The 19,742-nt window shown below is 41.2% G+C and overlaps 1 protein-coding gene across 1 annotated transcript; it reads left to right on the top strand.

Annotated features, from left to right (window-relative positions):
* The first annotated feature begins 8,085 nt into the window (after positions 1 to 8,085).
* LOC107188333 lies at positions 8,086 to 17,852 on the top strand. The gene is made up of 5 exons (XM_015576608.1): positions 8,086 to 8,442; positions 9,547 to 13,005; positions 13,087 to 13,218; positions 13,819 to 15,810; positions 16,047 to 17,852. The coding sequence occupies exons 1-5, from the start codon at positions 8,086 to 8,088 to the stop codon at positions 17,850 to 17,852; spliced, it is 7,746 nt and encodes a 2,581-aa protein (XP_015432094.1).
* The last annotated feature ends 1,890 nt before the right edge of the window (positions 17,853 to 19,742 follow it).

Below are 19,742 nucleotides of genomic sequence, written 5' to 3' on the forward strand. Positions count from 1 at the left end.
GTGCAGTTTTCGGACGTCTCCGTCGACGACCGTCCGTGCACTGAACGCAGCAGCTGAGACTCCCTCGTAAATCCGATATTTTTCTGTTCGGCACGAGTCTGAAATCGTCGTGTGATAACCGGGAGTTGCCGTTAGGAGCCGATAACACGTCGGATTGTTCGTCTGAGGGCAGCAATGACCTATCTATCGAGAAATACGGCGCGGGTGAAGATAGAGCAGCCTTTGCTACTACATAGCACGACTATCGAGTAGTTCGTGTGACCGCGGATATATAAACACTGATTCAGTATACACAATAACACCTCGTTAAGTAAATGCGCATAGGTCTTAGTTTGTGTATAGGTGTTATACACATATGCAGGGTGATAAACAGAAAAATACTTGAGACTATAGGGCCTTGAGGGGCTTGTAGTATTTAAGATAAAAGATGTCTGATCACCATAGGTCCTAAAATCGATTCTTTCGGTATAACATTAATGTTTATATCATAAGTGAATTTCTTTGCAATATACAGGGTGATTCATAAATACATGCCAATACTTCAGGGGGTATATCTACACGCTAAAGCAAGTAAAAAATGTCATATGGACATATGTCCTATATACATTAGTTTTCAAGCTATGGACGATTAAATAATACGTTCGAAGTGTCCACCTCGCGCTTCAACACACTACTGCAACCGTGTAAGTAGATCTTTAACCAGAGAATCAGTCGCTCTTAGAATTGAGGATGAACAGATTTATAATCGAAATAAAACAATACTATGTCCTCTTATTTTCCAAAAAGATGTCCGTTAGTTTTTTCATTTTTTCTTTCACATCGATGCATTTACAGACTAAACTGTTGTAGGATGACTCGTAGAAAACTTGTTTATATACGAGTATCTTATCTGTCCAGATTGTGAGTGCACTGCCATGTTTCACATTAGAGTTAAATAGGTAGATTGTAGAATGCTGGGAACGAAGATACAGGAATGAGGAAACAGAGATAACGTGATAGTTTTGGGGCTTAATTATTATTTTGTCTGTAAAACAGTTGGTGAATCACCGTTGTTTGGGTCTTTAGACGCGTCCGTGTATAATCATTTTTGAGATATGTTCACAATGATCCTTCGAACACCGAATGAAATGTTTATAAAAACTGAGAATATAACAATTAATTTAAATATAACTTAATTCAAGATTAAAGTATGCTGTCTGTTTATTTGCTATGCATTAATTTTTTTCTGTGGTGTAATAAGGATTTATTGTTATTATTACTTTTAGTATTATAGAATTGTTATTAATGTATTGTTGTACTATCTATAGTATAAAATTGTTATTATTATAGAAAATGAAAAACTACTTTAAAGTGTATTTTAGAATTATGTTTAGAACACAGATTTCTAAATTCATGGGTTGAGTCGTTTTAGAAGATTCCAATGAAATCATATAAATTTAGAAATTTTTTTATAAACTTTTATGATTTGGAAAATTTTGAGAATACTGACCTTCTCAAAATTGGCCGCGATCGTTTTCATCATACGGTCTTTCACCTGCTCTAAAGACTGTGTGAAGGATCTGTTACGAAACGAACTTGAAGCGTCCTTGAACTTCAAGACAGTTCAAAATTGTATTTATGACTTTACGAATCTTCTCGATTGCTCAACGGAACGGCGTAGGGGGAGGTGCTTAACAAAGCGCAATTATTTCCGTGTACTGGAGGTCAAGGTTATTTTCAGGTCTTGATATTAAATATAATTAAAATTCGTCGTTGTGTGACTGATGAAGCAACACACATAATGAATGTATATCGACCTCGAAATTTATTGAACTATAAATTTAAAAAGAAAATTCACATATAAATTTACATATCTGAAAATTAATTTACAAAGTCTCAATTAACATAGAAAATTACTTTCTCCCTCAACAATACTATTTAACCAAGAACAAAATAAAAAGTTGACCCAGGTTTGTCAAAATTATTGCTTTATTATGTAATTTATACACTATTTCATGGTATGTACAAGTATCAAGCAGATGCTTGATGGGAAAAAATTTGCTTAAGCCACTTGCTTAAGCCTGGAGCTAACTTGTCAACGTCTCTGGTAAATTGCAAACAACTTGGTTATTCCAAATATAGAATCTGCACTAAAAATATTCAATTCCGAAGAAAGCTGTACCGTAACTGTACTTCACCCAAGGCATTCAAGGTGTACCTGAAATAAATGTCTATATCGGGTCTTGAGTATCATTAATCTCGCAAAAAAATACGTTTTATCTCCAGCTGCGAATATTCCCTCCGCGGTTTAAGTCATTTATCACGCATGAACTTTTTTCGTCGTGTACGATCACGTATATATCATACAAGAAAGTAATTTGTAATTACGGACCAAAAAAAAAATACCAGACACAGTACCAAAGTTCACATACGATGAGAAATTGGGTACAAATTCCCAATGCGTAATACAGGCAGTTTCTCGATGTTTGTCCAAATACCTGTTACATCGTCGGAAAGGGATTGACACAGGTTGATGATGGCCTGAGTAAGTTCAGGGACCTCCAGAATTTGGCTCCTCCTACTTAAACACCGGTCAACGTATTACAGCCCTATCTGCAAGGTCAACAACCGGGCAAGTACAAGGCCGTAATGGATTCTCGGAGGTGTGGTTTGGTTTTCCTTGTTGAAAAAAAGGCATCTGCAACGGTGCATCTGACGCATCGAAGGCAGGTTCTTCGTCGTTCGTCGTCGATAGGACGGTCGTCCTATTAGCTAAATATTCCTGGCTATCTGGGAATATACATATGTTCCACACACCCAGTATTCAAGATGGCCGCTGTTCACAGGTTTATTAAAATTAATTATCTAAATGAAACCCGGGGGAACGTGGAAAATTCCACCATCGCATCTATTGGTCCGCTAACCTAGAAATTCTAAACACAAACTACTCTGTCACGATTGACATTGATCATTTCGAAATCTTAAAAGTTCTTTATCGACGATACATCAGTGATTCAGAAATGGAATACCACTCTACAATCACATTGGAAATTTACAGTTACCTGTGATAAAGAATCGAATTTAAACAATCCAAGATGGCGTTCACCGCGATTCCTTGGTGAAAAAAAAGGCATCTGCAACGGTGCATCCGAGGCATCGAAGGCAGGTTCTTCGTTGATGGGACGGTCGTCCTATTACATAAATTACCCCTGGCCATCCGAGAATGTATTTTTCCCACGCCCAGTATCCAAGATGGCTGCCGTCCACAGGTTATAACGATCTTTTGGAAATACCCCACTGTACAGCAGATTTGACCTAAATAGAACCTGAAAGATCGCTGAAAAGATCTATATCCACGTTTATTCCCAAAGTTTGTAATTAATAGAAGCGACAACCATAGCATGATTTGCTAGTTATAAGTGTAATCTATCATGGTGTCTTGTTATTCATAGTTTTATGAGTAGGTCGTGGAATAAGGTGGGTAAAATGTGTCACGAGAAGTAAACTAGAAATTACTGTAGGTTGTCATACCGGTATATAATCCATTGCCTTTTTAGTAATATCGTGGACACTACGTATGTACTGCTGCGAGAAGAAACTGTAAATTGATGTATTAGATAAATCCAAACGGACTGCGCTATCTTTTCAGGAAAGTGGAATATAGGTGAAATTCAATGTATATTTTCGATCCTGGGCTTAATGAAAATGGCATACCGTATTGGAGAAGAACAACAGATGTTATTAACTCGTGGAAAAGTGGAGTGATTTCTGACCTAAAGTTTCTATCCTACGCTTTAGTGTAGTTTTCAAATCTGGGTTTCCACTGACTCACGTTCATCGTCCAAGGGTTAAGAGATCGTGTAATTTTTTCTTTTCGAACAAACATTGATTTTGAGACGGAACGATGGATTGTTCATTGGTATACCTATTACTCCAGAATGTACCTGTTAAAATGGATTCTCAATATTTGTAAAAACTACTCTAAACCTATATGATTCGTGTAGATTTTCGTAAAAATAAATTAAAGTGGCTTCCGCTAAAGTTTAATAATTATAAATTTAGTTGAAAATTTAACAGTGTATTCGTAAAAGCTTCAACTTTCTTCAAATTCAGCTCCATATGATACGAAAATAATATTAGAAACTAACGCAAGCATAGCCGCTGGGAACTGCTAGTATAATACATTAGCGCAGCGTATGTACTAATAGTTAAACCCATTATTCCCTACGGATAATAACACCGACATAAATCAACCTGTTCCATTAGTACCTCCAATCAACGATCACGTCATAAGACACAGCTGAATTCTTCGTAAAATCATAGTTGTTGTTGTTTCCTGGGACTTCGCGGGACGGGTGCGCAATTAATCACATCACCTGCTCTCGATACCGATACTTAAGATATTAACATCGCCTCGTTATGATGCGATTAATAGACCATTTAGCGTCCTTGTCTCAAAATCTGACTGCATTATTCAGATAAATAAGAACGAAAAAAAAGTGTCGGAGAGCAGAATCGTTTTTCCAACGATTTGTATCGAACCGTTTCCGATCGCAGACACGCAACACCTAGTTCATCAACATTCCTTCAACGAGAATGGTCCGATCCGACTGGGCACTCGATCGTCATTGGTCCACGAAACGGGCGTGAAACCGATCACCTCGGCCAGGTGAAACTCGTGAAAACGACTTTTCCGTTATAGGAAAATCGGGACGGACCTTTTACATGGACCAATATTCGGATCGTCGGTGGTCGTCTCAGGTAGAGGGTACGCCATTTTTACGGTGTCGTCGGGTGTGATTATAATCCCCCTCCCCAAGTTGTGACGTCTTGCCTAGAGTATTTTTCTCGGCTCGATGAATGCACTTTTTATTCTTCCATTTAATTGCACGTTTTTTTTCACGACATGTTATTGGGATTTTTCTTAGCCTTCCAGTTTTCGCTTCTTCCGTAACATACACGACATTCGCGGAAACGCGCGGCCTTTTTCTGCTCGGTATTACATATTTGCGTCGTTCGTCTCCGCCTAATCGGTTGGATCACTATTTTCCACCGCATTTGCATCTTCGACCTGATGTAGATATTCTTTTATTTTCTTCTTGTCCGTGGATGTTAGCTTGATGCCTGTACAGATCGTGTCCCGTCAGAATGATACCAATATTGTGACCGACGCAAATAGTGTATTTTATTGGAAAGATATTGTGTTCACAGGTACAGTGGATAATCAAATTATTATGAACACTTCGAAATTGATGTCACTCGTTTGAATTTTGATCAAGAACGGAATTGAAAATGCACTTATGATGGTACCTTCTTTATTACTGACGAAGCTTAGTAGAGTAAACAATTTTTTAATTCCAGTTTCTACAAACTACTTCAGAAAAAATTATATTTACTGTACAAACGTGTATTAATAACCGTTTCATTGTCGAAATTCTTATTAAAATTAACAATACATTTTTCAATATTTAAACCATTTAGACGGTTATAATGTGATATTACTGAAAAGTTTCGAGCCATTTAATTATCAAGGAACGAACTTCCATTTCTTTCATAGAAATATAATAACATAAATGAATGTACGAGGTTTTATATGTTTCGTGTAATAATAATCTATGTTTTATATGTAACATGAGCATTAGATGTATAAGGTGTACCAATAAATAATCCACTATAGTTTGTCAAATTCAATGCTCATTTTCGAGGAAATCAGAATCCGTTTCAGTGATATTTGTTCTTGCCCTTGAACGTTCGCTAAAGTTTTCACCTTAAACTGTATTACCAGTTTATTGAAAATAAATGGTGGATTACTTATTGGTACACGGCTCAATCAACATTAAAATATTCCAATGAAATTGGTCCGATTATTAATTGCACTTTCGTTAAAAAACAATCATAACGGTGTTATTATTTATTATCATCGAACACATTACCTGCAAGGCATACTTCGCTGTCGAAAGAGCAAATACTGTCGCACACGCTGTCCTCGTCTGAATCCGAGTCTCCGATCATTTTCTTTTCACTCTTCTTGCCTTTTTTCTTCGTTCTTTTGCCGGCGACCGTTCCATTCCTTTTGCTTTTGCTTGCATGATTGTCTTTTGATTTTGCTTTAACGCTGGCTGCCTCTGTTTCTTCCTGTTGTTTCGATTTATCTTCTTTCGTCGTTGTCTTCGCAGCTGTCTTTCTTCTTCTGCGTCTTTTTCGCGACCTTTTCGGGCTGTCTATGCACGATGGTCCTTTGTAAATTTCACAATGACACGTGTTATTGATAATACCGTATTGACACGAAAAAGGAATTGTCATTGTTTCGAGCATTATTATGCACGAAGGACGTGATGACAGATGTTGTTTAGAATATAAGAAACGAAAGGAATTAAATTCATCTGTGTGTATTTCATTTTTAAATAATTTGATATTGTATTTGGTGTACCGATAAGTAATTCATTACCTTTTGTCAAATTGAGTATTTATGTTTTTTGAAAGCTGGAAGTCTATGCTGTTTCAGAGCTATTTGTCCAGTCGACATTTACCGCCATTTTCAGAAAAGAGAAAAAGAAAATATTTTGAATTTAAAGTTTTATTAGTTTATTGAAATGAAATAGTGGAATAGTTATTGGTACCCTAATAACTTTTAATACGGACTCAAAATATTACACAAGATATAATTCATACACTGCAAACAGAGTACGATCTTGGATTTCCCGGTTCGTGGAATCCTATTTCGAAGGAAAGTGAGCAACGAAAGGAAAATAGAAGGTGAAATTGTAAACACGTACATCCTTCAATACCAGGAATATGAAATAAAAATGATATTTTGCTTATTGCAGAGTCATGTCTGCCCTCTTCTGTGGTTTTATCCACGTAGCATTGTGTTTCACGAAATATTAAGGAAACACTACAAAAGAAATGTATTTTTATGTACATATGATAAAGAGACATTCGTAATATCATAAATATTACTTATTCGCATCAAGTATTCCTAAATATTCATGGATATTTCAACATTCGTTAGAAGAAACAAATGTTCAATTTACCTTAATATCATATTTTGTAATAAATTCTATTTTGATTAAAACTTGAGATTTCTCGAATATGTTATTTTTAAAAATTTAATTCAATGAGGCCAACAAAAATCATGTTCCCCGAATTTTTACTTGCACAATCCAGAACTTCTACGAGCGTTTCCGCCGAGCTGGACCGCAAGCAGGCTGTGTGACGCGGATTAAGAAGTAACTCTCTGACCTCCATCGGCGGCTGAATCTTCTTCACCACGATCTCCGACATGGAAACACGTTTCAGCACGTACATCGACGGTTTCATCGATTTCCGTCTGGTCTTCTTCGGCTTCTTGCACTTCCGGTAATTGATTTTCAACGGGCCGTTGTCCTCTTCGTCCTCGTCGACACAATCGGCCACTTTTTTCTCCCTTTCTTCTTTCTTCTTCTTCTTCTTGTTTGTCTTGTCGGTCGCCTTCGACATCTTGGCCTGTTCCTTTTTCCATTGCTTGTACTTCCGGCATTCCGGTCGATGATTCATTCTTCTTACGTGCGAGGTACAGCGGTGTATTCCTCGAAATGTGATAGTTGTCCTATTGCATATTGATTTCAGAGACGGACTGCATGGCGGAGGAGTTTTGTGATGCTATTGTGCAGCATCTTGCTTTGATTTTTGATTGATTTTTCTACGTTAAATACATGTTGACGGTTCAAAGATGTTCCCTTACGGGGTTACGGTGACATTTTGTCACTCGAATGAATTTCGTCTGGATAACGGAAAAATGATCTTCATCCTTTTGTTTCTCGTACTGTCACGTGGAATTGGAGTCGTATTTCAGACTGTACTGTGTACCATTCTCAAAATTTCAAGTGATAACCTTCTAAAAGGAAATCTTCAATGTAAAATGAAGTGTACTTAGTACCTTCGGGTACGGAGGAATTGACCAAAATCGTCGAAATTTCAAGTGAAAAATTCAACGAACAAACCTCTCTGTGTAAAATGTTCATTTAAAGTGTGACTTGTTTGATGTTCAATATTCTATTCGGTACCGATAATCGTTCGAATATTCTACGAATGATTTGGACGAAATAGACAAGATCAAGGCCGAACATGGAAAGAACAAAGTCGGTGGTGGAGATTGATCGCGACAAGAAGGTTACGCATAAGGAACATATATTGCAATTGGTGGAATGCGATTCGATCGTTTCTGCTGATGTTGTGAACGCCATCGGTCGAGTGACCGAAGTTGTTCGAGCTGCTGACGAAAATGCCCCGAGCAGCGACGAGCTCGATGAGAACCTGGAGGAGCAGTACAAAGACCTGAACTTCTTCCTCGATCTGCCAGACGACACTTATTCTCTGACTGAGATCAGACCTGAGCTACCAACCTGCGTTAGGTATGGCGTTCGATCTGGATTGACTCACATAAATATGCCCAAGTTCTCCCCTTTATCCAGAGGTCATCAGGTAAACGGATATTTCATGTTTCAACGATCAATTAACCGGTCACTCGAAAATTACGCGGTTTGAAAAGAACAAACGGAACAACGTTACCTGCAACAACTGCCACAAACATATTGCACCCTTGCTACAAAAATGATACAACTCGAAAAACGTGTTTTTCTTTTAGTTATTCCTGTGAGAATGATGCAGAAACACTAATTGACCAATCATTGAAAGCGTTATCGTTTAGCTTTATAACTTGGGTGGCAGATTATCTGAAACTCAGTACTTACTGTAACATACACAACAAAAATTGATGAGATTTTTACATTACCTTACAGAACCTTTAATAATGAGAATAAATTCTTGTAGATTCCAATTTCTGTAAACTAGTCTACAGAAATATATTTTTATAAAAAAATGCACAGTCTATTAATAATGAACTATATAGTAATCGATAAGATGTAAAGATAAGAAAAAGAAAAGAATATTGAACATCAGTTCGATTTCTTGTAACAATTTCCGTTGAGTAATAATTATTGATGATATTTATATTTTTATTTATGAACAATGCCAATGATTACTGTATGTCGGTAATAAAACTAATTTTCATTTTACGAAAAATTGCTAGCAATAGTAGTATAACATGATAGTTACAACATTTAAATAATTGGTATCTATGAATAAGAATTTTTCGAGCTATAAAAACTTTCTGTTCGACTATTGCATGAACAATTATGGCAAACTGCCTCCAGCATTACTGCTGCATTTCTAATTAATATTGACCATTTCGAAATCTTGCGAATTCTCTGTCGACCACCACCATCGGTGATTCAGAAATCGAACACCACTCTATAATCACTAGACATATCGATCACGTCTGATTAGAAAGTCGAACTTAAGCAATCCAAAATGGCGTTTACCGAGATTCTTTTGGTTCCTATATGATCATCGAGGTTTCTCGATCGAGACTATAAACACTTTGATTCTAGACGTTATCTCCTTCCTTCGAACGTTTTTTTCAGGGCAAACGCGCCTTCTAATTTCTTTCGCTTCTTGTACCCGCTAATATATAATCAGAATCGACCCGTGGCTTCGATCGTTCTTACCGATCCTCTGAAATCACAGGGTGGAGCGACGGCGATAGCAGCGTTCGCCACGACAACAGTCTACAAGTCTCGTTGCTGGAACGAGGCAGTTATCGATCAGATCATCGAGGACGGGGATACGTTCTACTGTCAGTCCTACATGGAAATAAACACCGACGATCGACGACTGTTGACTATCCTCGATCTCCAGAGGACGCTATGTGTCCAGGACAAACTAACCGTAAACGTGAGCATCGAAGACGCGGCGTACGCCGGAAAATTCCGGTCCACGGAACCGACGGAATTGCACCTGGTCAAAGCTCTGGATCTGTTCTTCAAACGTTACAACGCCGGCATCCTGTGCTCAACCGTGTTGAATATAGCGATCTGGAAGGACACCAAGTACTACAATATCTTTGACGGCCAGGCCAGAAAGGAGAATAGCGAGCCCGCCGCAGACGGTGTTAGCGGGACCGCGAAGCTGTTCCTCGTGAAGGACTTAATAGGAGTGTTGTTCATTATTCTCGAAAAAAGTTACGTTCAGAATGAGCCGTTCGTCCTTTACGCGATAGCCATTAGCGGGGTGGACCATTATACACAACCAATTTCCGTGGACGATACGGAGAAGGTCTACACTCACGCGGTCGAAAGACGACCAAGTGGTTATAAGGTGCAGGATAAATATCGAGCCGTGGTCCAAGGATCTTACCACATGATGCACCCAGCAATCCCAGCGGTGTTACGCGGCCGTACCCACATGATCATCGCCTTAGCCGCTTTGGTCTACTCTAGATTGGTGAACGGTAACAAATGGACTAGCGCGTTGGTAGACCTGATCTTCAATCAGTCGAATATATACTTCATCGACCTGGTACGGGTCCTAGACAAGAATCTGAACGACGAGGACTTCGAACTGAAAATGGACGATGCCATGGGCGATGTGATACTAGGCGTTTATTCCGCCAAAGTGAAGATTCGAACGAACGTAGTTCCAGGCTACGGACAAAAAAGGGGCAAGGTAGCATTCGACACCGGGGTGCGAGAGTTCTTTCAGTCACAGGTGTGCGGGTTACTCGAGATCAAGGGTATTTATTACGCCATTTGGAGACACGACGACACGTACTACTTCATGGATCCTTACGCGTGCGACGACGAGGGGTTTAGATCCGGTACAGCTGAAATTGATGGAACGGATAAGCTTGGGGAGGCAGCCTGCGTAACGATGAACAGCTCTGTCAACCAGGTGCTGGAGACTATCATGGAGAACACTGGTAGCAGGGAGAGGGATCCTTTCATCATACACGGGGTCAGAGTCCTCTACGTGAAGACTGGGACCACACCTGGTGGTCCTTTGGAGAGAGTAATTTACCGAGAGAAAGGCACCAATCGCAGGCCCCTTGCCCAGCATCCGTTAGTTGCTCAGAAACCCAGTGAGAAAGTGGATGTGGAAGAGAGCGTGGATATGAGACCAATGATACGACCGGAGATGAATAAAACGAAGGACGCTGCGGTCCAGGTTCCTCCTTTGATGAAGGACGCGGATTTATATATGATGCCGGATGACGAGCCAAGGACTTACGTGGTTCTACCGCCAGAAGAGGAGAAGGAACCAGTGGTGGAATTTGGAGAAGAGGAGGAGGACGAGGATACGATGAGGCCGGACGAGGATGAATTCACGGAGGACGAAGAGGAGGAGCTGAAGACTGAGGACCTAGAGGAAGTGGAGAAACCGGTCGAAAAGGTCGTTAGAGGATACATAAAGATAAACCCGAATCGCTTGGTAGTTCAGGGCTCCAAGAACTGTTTGGACGATGGATTTGAGATTAGGTCAAGGGGAAAGCAGGGGTTGGTGGCGGCGATGACGGCGATGGCGTACAGGAAGCTGAAGGATCCTAAACGCTGGAGGAACATGGATATCGATCAATTGATAGATGTCAGCGATAAAACGTACGGTGACATTGTGGAATGGATCCGGAAAGGGAGTCCTGCTATAGTGGATAGAAAGGAGGAAGTGATGGGCGAAGAAGAGGAGGAAGAGGAAGAGGGAGCTGAAGAAGAGGAAGTAGACAAACTACTACCGATACCGAGCCATTTGAACCTCAATATGCTTCCGGTTAGGTTGAAACTGGGCGAGAACGACGTGTTTTTCAAAACGAAGGCGAATGTCATTCAAGGAGAGGCTGTTCCCCTCGCGAACCTTGCGGAGGCTCTCGAGTGTTACTTCAAGAGGTATAACGAACTGGTGTTGGAGAATAACAAGCTAATGTACGGTATTTGGAAAGACGGCAGCCAGTACTTTATGTTCAACCCGTATGGTAGCGACCCTGAGGGCTGGCGGCTTCGCGACTACCCCGCTTCGTTCGCCGTAGTTGGTAGCCTGAACGAGCTGATCGATCTACTGTACGGTGTGATCGAGTTTAACGATCCCGGTTTTACAATTCACTTCGTCGTGTTGGACTCGATTCAACCTGGCAAATACGCGGTCGAGTACGAAATAATTGTACCACATGATGACCTCGAGCTGTTCAAGACGAGATTCCTACCAATCACTGACGAGGATCTAGAGAAGCTAGAGGCTGAGCTGAACCCGGAGGTAGAAGAGGAAGAAGACGTGATCGAGGTCGTTATGGACGAGGAAGAGGAGGAAGAAGAGGAAGAGGAAGAAGAAGAAGGGAAACGAAAACCGAGGGCTGGGTTATTAGTCCACGTGGAGAAGCCTATAGTCGATCCTTTGCTCGAGATTCGAGAGAAGGATCAATCCGACGCGCCCTATAGATTAAATTTAGCTTTACTCACGGCTGGCCTGAAGATTCCCGAGGAAACCGAGGAAGACATGCAACGTATACACGAACAGAAAGCTTTGGAGCAATTGAAGTACGAGCATCCTCCTCCGTATGTTATGCCGTCGAATAAAACCCTGAAGAAGCTTCTCGACGCGAAACGGGCGAAGAGATCAATTCCCTCGTTGGTGTCCAGGTTCTCCATCGATTCTAGATTAGATGTTAAGAAGAAGGGTGGCATGTCAGCCATACATCTATCTAGATCAACCATCGTAGCGACGAGTTTCGGACCTGGGGCGGATAAATATGTACCCTCGAAGAAGATTAACTTGTGCCCGAAGAGGTATTTGTTCTCCAGGCTACTGCCGATTTGTCTGATGCCCATGAGGGCCATCGATGATCTCTACATTCAGTATGACGAGCGAAATAGAACTTTGGAGGAAAAGGTCAAAGATGCGAATTGGCAGGAGGATTTGATTCGCGAGGAGGTGCCGGAAGCACCTGTTGGAATTCGTATTCGTCCGGTTTTAATACCGCTCGGACCAACTATTAGAACACCGATGCCGGAGAAGAAAGTTGGTAGCTGTAATGAAAAGAAGAAACGAAAGTGCATGTTGGCTAAGGGTGACGTGGGGGATACGATTATTGAGAAGATTCTTTGCAATACCGAGGACTTGTTGTTAGAATTATTTTTTCCTGATTTCAAAGTGAATGACCAGGTAAGTATGGACAATATTAAATTATATGTCAGATGTTTCGAAACGGAGTTGTTATTTAGGAGTACTCTGTTGTTGTAATAGTTACAATCGGAGGATCAAAATGCAGATTCTAAGCATAAAGCTTCTCATAAGGAATCAACGGATTCGGTAGTGACCACGATTCGAATGAAAGTTCCGAAAAAGAAACAACAGAAGCAGTCTATTGGGCTGAAAGTAAGCTTAATGATTTACATTTCGCAGTTTTATAACTGCCAATAAATCTATAATAAGGGAGATTACTCAATTTATATATGCAAATTTTAAAAAGGGGTCTAGCTTGGGGCTTTCTGAGTCATCCCTAAGCTTGGGGCTGCCCTGATTTGGTCATGAATTCTTCTGGCGTCAGTCCCTAGGTCCGGGGGTCTTCCTGCTTGGTTACTTGGGTCTCTGTTCTCGAATGCGTTCGATCAGAGCTCCTTGGACCTAAATGGGATTAGAGTTTTTTGATATTGGATACATACTACTCGTATTTTTCAGTCATAGATGACTTTGATTTGAGTCTCTTAATCCTGCCTTGATCTTATTTGAGTATACCCCTGTATGTATCTAATTTGAGTCACACGAATCTGGATCGGATCTAGTTTGTTCAGCCTGGGTAGTCTTACCGTCAGTCTGTCAACTCTATATCGAATATTGGAGTTCAGTCTTCCACACCGTGAATTTTTTTAATTTGAATTTTAGGTTGTTTCTAAACGCGATTATACTTTCTTAGAACTTTTAACGAAGTTTTATAAAAACGACCGGCTTTCAATTTGGTGGTGTTCCTTGTAAATATCAACTTTGTTTTCTATCGTGTGTATATATTTAAAGGTTACCGACGATGGAATTCGAATACTCCAAGGTAATATGTGCCTCGAGAACCGCGCTGAGAACGAAGCCTGCCATTTCAAGTCATGCTTCTTTTCTGCCTTGCTGTGTATCCTGACGAAGATCAAGTTGGATCCAGACAAGTTCCGTACAAATACTCTAGATCAGTTCATCTACCTCGGGGACAAGATTTACCAAAAAACCGGGAAACTCCGTTTCAAACCGTACCGATGGTTTCACCACATCGAGATCCTTCACACGATTTACAACGTGATCACCAAACAAGCTATTTATGCTGATCCAGACTACTCCGAGGACGACGATCTCGTGTTCGTTATGGACGCATTCTTCGAGAAGAACCAGACGGGTATAATAGTATTCTCAAACTGCTCGTATGCATTCTGGACCGCGAACGACAGGTATTACCTATTCGATCCGTACGCGTGCGACGAAAACGGTAACGTCGCCGAGGACGGATACTCTTGCCTGATGGAGTTCTGCGATCTAAGTGCCATAATCGAGAAAATCGAAATGAATGTCGGGGACAACACCAGGAAACCGTATCGCCTGTACACCGTCTGCATAGCCCATATGGAAACAAAAAGAAGAAGGAAGAAACGTAAAAGGAAAGCGGTTCGTTGCGTGGAGAAAACAGAACAGGAAATCGGCGTTGAAGAACCGCCGGAAATTGAGTTATCCGCCGAATCCTCTGTGTCCTTGATCGAACAATCCGACTGGGTCAAAGTCGAGTCGGAAACTAGTTTCGCGTACGACATGACGATTCCTGGATTTGCCCCCATTAAACATTACAACGCTTCGATCCTGGAGGTGACTGTATTAGAGAACGAAATCACTACACCATTGTTAGCACCCTTCAAAAACTTCCCTAATAAAATAACAGACGATATGGACGAGTTCGAGATAAGTAAACGATTAGTCAGGAGAAAAACGTACGACAGAAAGTTCAAGGCTCACACAGTGGTGACGACCCCTCTGGATCTCTGTATCATGGCCTGGTCTTTGATTCACGATCCAATCACCTGGTCCGTGAGAACCACGAGGGGATTATTCGAGGCTGCTCTCGATTACGCTTTCGATACTTTACTAGCTGCCGAAGACTCAACCGTCAGCGACATGACTGATGGCATGTTACCTGAATTCGAGATAGCCAATTACGTTTTCCGTGTGGTATTCGTTCCGTTGCATTATGGTACCCTGTATGCAGTCGAGGGTTGGAATCTGTCGATGTCTCTGCAGAAGATATTCGACACACCCAGTTACACAGGCGCGATTTTGATCTGCGGCGTGGCGCATATTGGTGTTATGAAGAAAGAGGAGAATTACTTCGCCTGGTGGGTCGTTCCAGGCACTAAAAACTTGAGGATCGTCACTTCTGCAGACACCAAGGAGTTCCTCAGATTGATCGTTAAGCAGATCGATCAACCGGATGAGGAAACGTTTGTGATGAGAGTGATCACGGTGTCTTATGCTCAGAAAATGGATCCTGATTGCAGCGATATGAAGGGACTTCACGAACCGGTGATTCCAGTTACTTCGTTGCCAGAGATCCATAGGATGTCAGAGGAACCTTACGATCTGGAAGCGATTTTCAAGCCGTCCGTACCGGATTCGAGGCCGATATTCATTCGTGGAACGGTTGCTTTGAATAATAGGGACAGTATCATGGAACCGAGGGTCAAGAGGTGTTACTTCGTCGCCATCTTAGCGGTGATGGTGCAGAGGGATATAATTCAGAGTCCGATGCCGGGGATGGTGGACAAGATTCTGGAAGTCGCTGAATCGGTTTACAGAGAGTTTCAGGAACCTAAGTTTCATACCGAGCATATTTTACGGGACGTCACTGTGATGAATAGAATCTTCGATCTACGAGACTGTGCGTCCCCTTTGGTGACGCTCACAGTGAATCCGCGGACCCTGAGAAACGATTTCTATGTTCAGGTTAGTAGCTTATGGATTAGCGAAGGGTTTCAACCTCGAGTTAGTATTAGTGTAAGTATTTCTATTTTCCTCCTAACACCCACAGTCTAATAATTATGCAAAATTACATTTTCCAAAGTAATTCATAAAACGGAGAGGAATTGCAGGAATTCCTTTCACCGCTTAAGTATCTCATTGAGTTCAGAATAAAATGAAGAATTCGTTGTGTCTAATGTTAACAGAGGTTCTTATCGCAGGTAAGGAAGCACCTGAAAAAATTCTTCAAAACGTACGCGAACGGAATGATACATTTCACGAACTGCTGCTACGGGTTCTGGTACAGCCGAATCACGAACGCTTATTATTACCTGGACCCGTACCAATGCAACGAGAAAGGACGGAAGGTATCGAGCGGGGGCAAGGCTTGTCTGTGCATCTTTCCGACGGTCTGTCAGATGGTGAAGAACATGTGCTTCAATCAGTTCGAGGACACGACAGGCTTCTTCATTCATCGTGTCCACGTGGACTCGATCAACGTGCCTCCGTTCACGACGTTCAAGGAAGACCCGATGTGGCTCTACCTGAACTACCACTGGAACTTCCGTCACGCGCCTGAGATCGTCAAGTCGAACGGCAAGAAGAAAAAGAAGCCGGATGACGAGGATGTAAAGAAAGTGAAGCAGTTCTGGAACAACTACGCTGTCGAGGTGTCCAACCTGATCTATTCCGTGTGGGGAACGATCGGTTCCTACGATTCCAGGTTCGGCGATCGAGCCGGTAGGAATCAGGCAGCAATCTGCGTTGCGGTCTTGGCGATGCAGTACCTCAGTCATCCATCTCGCTGGGGCCCAGCGATCTTGGACTCAGCCGTAATCTGCGGAGACTCTTACTACACTGAGAGCCTGAGAAGCTCGGCCCAGAAATGCGCGAAACACTTTAATCACTTCAACCTGCAGACCTGCTTCAAGATCTTTCCCCATTTGTGGGTGATCGATTTCAGGGACAACATCTGCGGCGTCCTCTACGGCGCGAAAAACAGGATGACTCTGGCTGCCGCGTTGAACAAAGCGTTCGACGAGTCACCGAACGTTCTGATCGAGTGCAACAAGGTCACTCTGGCAGCGTTAGCTGCCAAGGATGGGTTCTACGTCGCTGATCCCTGTTGGGTTGGTCCACCGTTGTTCCAAAAGGACCACGGGGCGATCTATGTGCTACGTTGCAGGAACATGAATTGTTTGGTCTACGCGGTGGTCAAGATGCTGAACACGAACAAGAGGGTGGACTTCCGGCTGGTCCCGGTGTCGTTCGCGTTCGAGCAAGAGGATTTCAACTTCGTGGACGGGAAGGTCTACGAGACCAAGAAGAAGGTTCTACTGGATCCGGTGAGAACCAGCCCAGGACGAAGTTTCGAGCCTGGCCCGGTGATGCCAGGCGCGGAGGTTGCACCGGATGGGGAGTCCTACCTGGTTTACAGGAAGAACTTAGGTCTGGGTATCAATAAGGGCCATCAGCTGGAGAATCCCGAGTTACCGTCCGTCGAACCTGTATTAGGCCGGAACGCAATGACCAGCGCGCTAATTAGCACTACCTGGCATCTGAATTTGGGCCAGGAAGTGCCGCTGGAGAAGGCTGAGCCCCAGTTCGATCCCACGCTCATCGCTTACGATCCGGAGAAGTGTGAGAAACGTGTGGTGGATTCGTTTATGCCCCATAATCCTGTGCAGATGTCGATCACCGATCTATTGGCGGCTTGCGATGATTATCCAAGAGTGGTGGACTTCAGGAGCGAGGTGACCAATGTTGATACGCCCGTGGTATGCGCTGCTGCACCCAATTTCCTCACCCAAACTGCTCGTCAAGAGTTCAACACTTGGACGGAGGATATGGGACAGGAGGTCTACAAGACTTACCAGCATCGAATGCCGAAACCACTGAAATCGGAGATCAGCCAGTCGATTGCTGAAGAGGACGACGAGGATGAAGTACTGTATAATACGGAGGCGACCGAGGGCACGGAAGATGAGACTGCTACGGAAGCGGAAGCCACGACTGAAGACGATTGATTTTCTAGTGTGAGAAACTGACGAAACAAGGTAAGCCGATAATTCGGATTTTTTTTTAAATTTCCGCACGTTTGTAGGGGACGTTAATAAAAGTATCAGGAAATTTTTCTGTTGTGTTACTTTTTAATTCTTCCGAGTGAGAACACCCCTTGAAGGTTAAAGTGTGTTTTCCTATTTTCCTGTATATTTTGAAAACTATGACAGATGTAAACAACATATGAGACTGAAAGTGCAGAGAAACATTTTTTTCGTAAGAGTTGTTAGAGGTAAACGTAAGTCGAAAGATTTATTGTATTTATAGTAACGTTTACATTATATTGTGTTCTATATCTGTGTATAAGGTATATATATATATATATTTATAAAATTCGCAATGTAGTAATGAAATAGTATTATACACAATTGTGATCGTTTTGTCTTTTGCTAAGAAGTGTACATTCGATTGAATAAATTATTGTGACATCTTGTCACCTTGTACTCATCTGTAGATAATGATGATTTCTTAGTTTTTTTCTCATTCACTTATCGTATAAAAATGCTTGTCATTAAATGTACATTAACGGTCATATTCATATTAACTTGCTGCAAAACACGAAGCTGTTATTAACAGATTTCTTATGATCCATAGAAGACTCGCAATCCTGTTTCATTTTTATTCAATTTTATATATGCGTCATACTAAAAATTAAATCTTGTCCAACAGCAATTAATACCAAAGAATGATAAGCATTATTCTCAATTCTTAAACAACATGTTCCTAGCATGTTCATAATTCGCAAAATAAGAACGTACTCAAAATATTTACAAAATAGTGGGAAGTATTTTCAATTTTTATAACAGGTCTTCATCGCTACAACTAAAAACTGTTTATGACTTTCATTCATCACAATTATAGTAGCTTCCTAAATAAAAAGCGTAATAAGTGTATAAAATTTTTTATGTACCACGCTTATGTATGTTTCTTATGTTTCAACTAAAAATTGTGCTTTGTGTTATATTCACGTTGATTCTGTTTTGTTATAGACCCTGAGGAAGGGTTAATCAGAAATTCAGAAGAAAACGTGTAAAAACTTTATAACAAATCTCTGATTTTCTTCCTCGTTTTTTACAAATAATTCCGTGAATTGAACTTTGTTTACTTCACGGTCGTATAACAACGACCGACCAATTACGTCTAAACGTCCAGAATTTACGTCAACGATGTATTAATTAGCAAAAAACGAACTGATTAACACAGGACAAACTGCTACATCGTTTTCGTACATATGATGCAATTTGTATTCCATCGAAATCTTACAGTCGACTCGAGAAACGAAACTCGTGTGGTTTGTACGTCAATACACGCTACCTGTTAATACATAAAAAAATATTATTGACAGAATATACTTTAACTGACGTACGAAAGTGCTAAAATAATTATTGCTATTGTTACAGCTGTATCTAGTGGAATATTATGATACGACGAAATCGACTTTTGTATATAAACTTTTCAACTAATGTCTGATAACTAGTCTACGGGTGTTCTGCAAATTCATATTTTTATATACTGGAATCCAGAAACAAAGCATTAAGGATAAGCAAGGGAGGTAAGAATTCTGCCCTACCCAACTCCTTCCACAAGGGGGCCGGGAGTCTTGTAGAACATTTCCCCCAGGTAGTTTTTTTTTAGTAACAGTTTTCCTTTTCTACTTTGTGGGAACACAGTTCCGTTAGAATTTAGCCAATAGTTTTTCCCATCGTACAGCTAGAATCTTCAATCCTCAGTCGAAATTCAACCATTGAACAGTCAACTTCTCAAAATAGATCGCGTCGTTTCTGTTGTCTCCGTTATTACTTCGTTAGTTTTTGATAAACCGTTATTCGTTGAAACAAGTATTTTTCGCTATCAGT

The sequence above is a fragment of the Dufourea novaeangliae genome, unplaced genomic scaffold, assembly GCF_001272555.1.
Source record: "Dufourea novaeangliae isolate 0120121106 unplaced genomic scaffold, ASM127255v1 scaffold124, whole genome shotgun sequence".
Taxonomy (NCBI): domain Eukaryota; kingdom Metazoa; phylum Arthropoda; class Insecta; order Hymenoptera; family Halictidae; genus Dufourea; species Dufourea novaeangliae.

Coding starts and splice junctions, on each gene's coding strand:
- LOC107188333 (XM_015576608.1), top strand. CDS start 8,086: ATGGAAAGAACAAAGTCGGTGGTGGAGATTGATCGCGACAAGAAGGTT. Junction 13,006..13,086: donor ATTTCAAAGTGAATGACCAG/GTAAGTATGGAC, acceptor TTGTTGTAATAG/TTACAATCGGAGGATCAAAA. Junction 15,811..16,046: donor GAAACGATTTCTATGTTCAG/GTTAGTAGCTTA, acceptor TTCTTATCGCAG/GTAAGGAAGCACCTGAAAAA.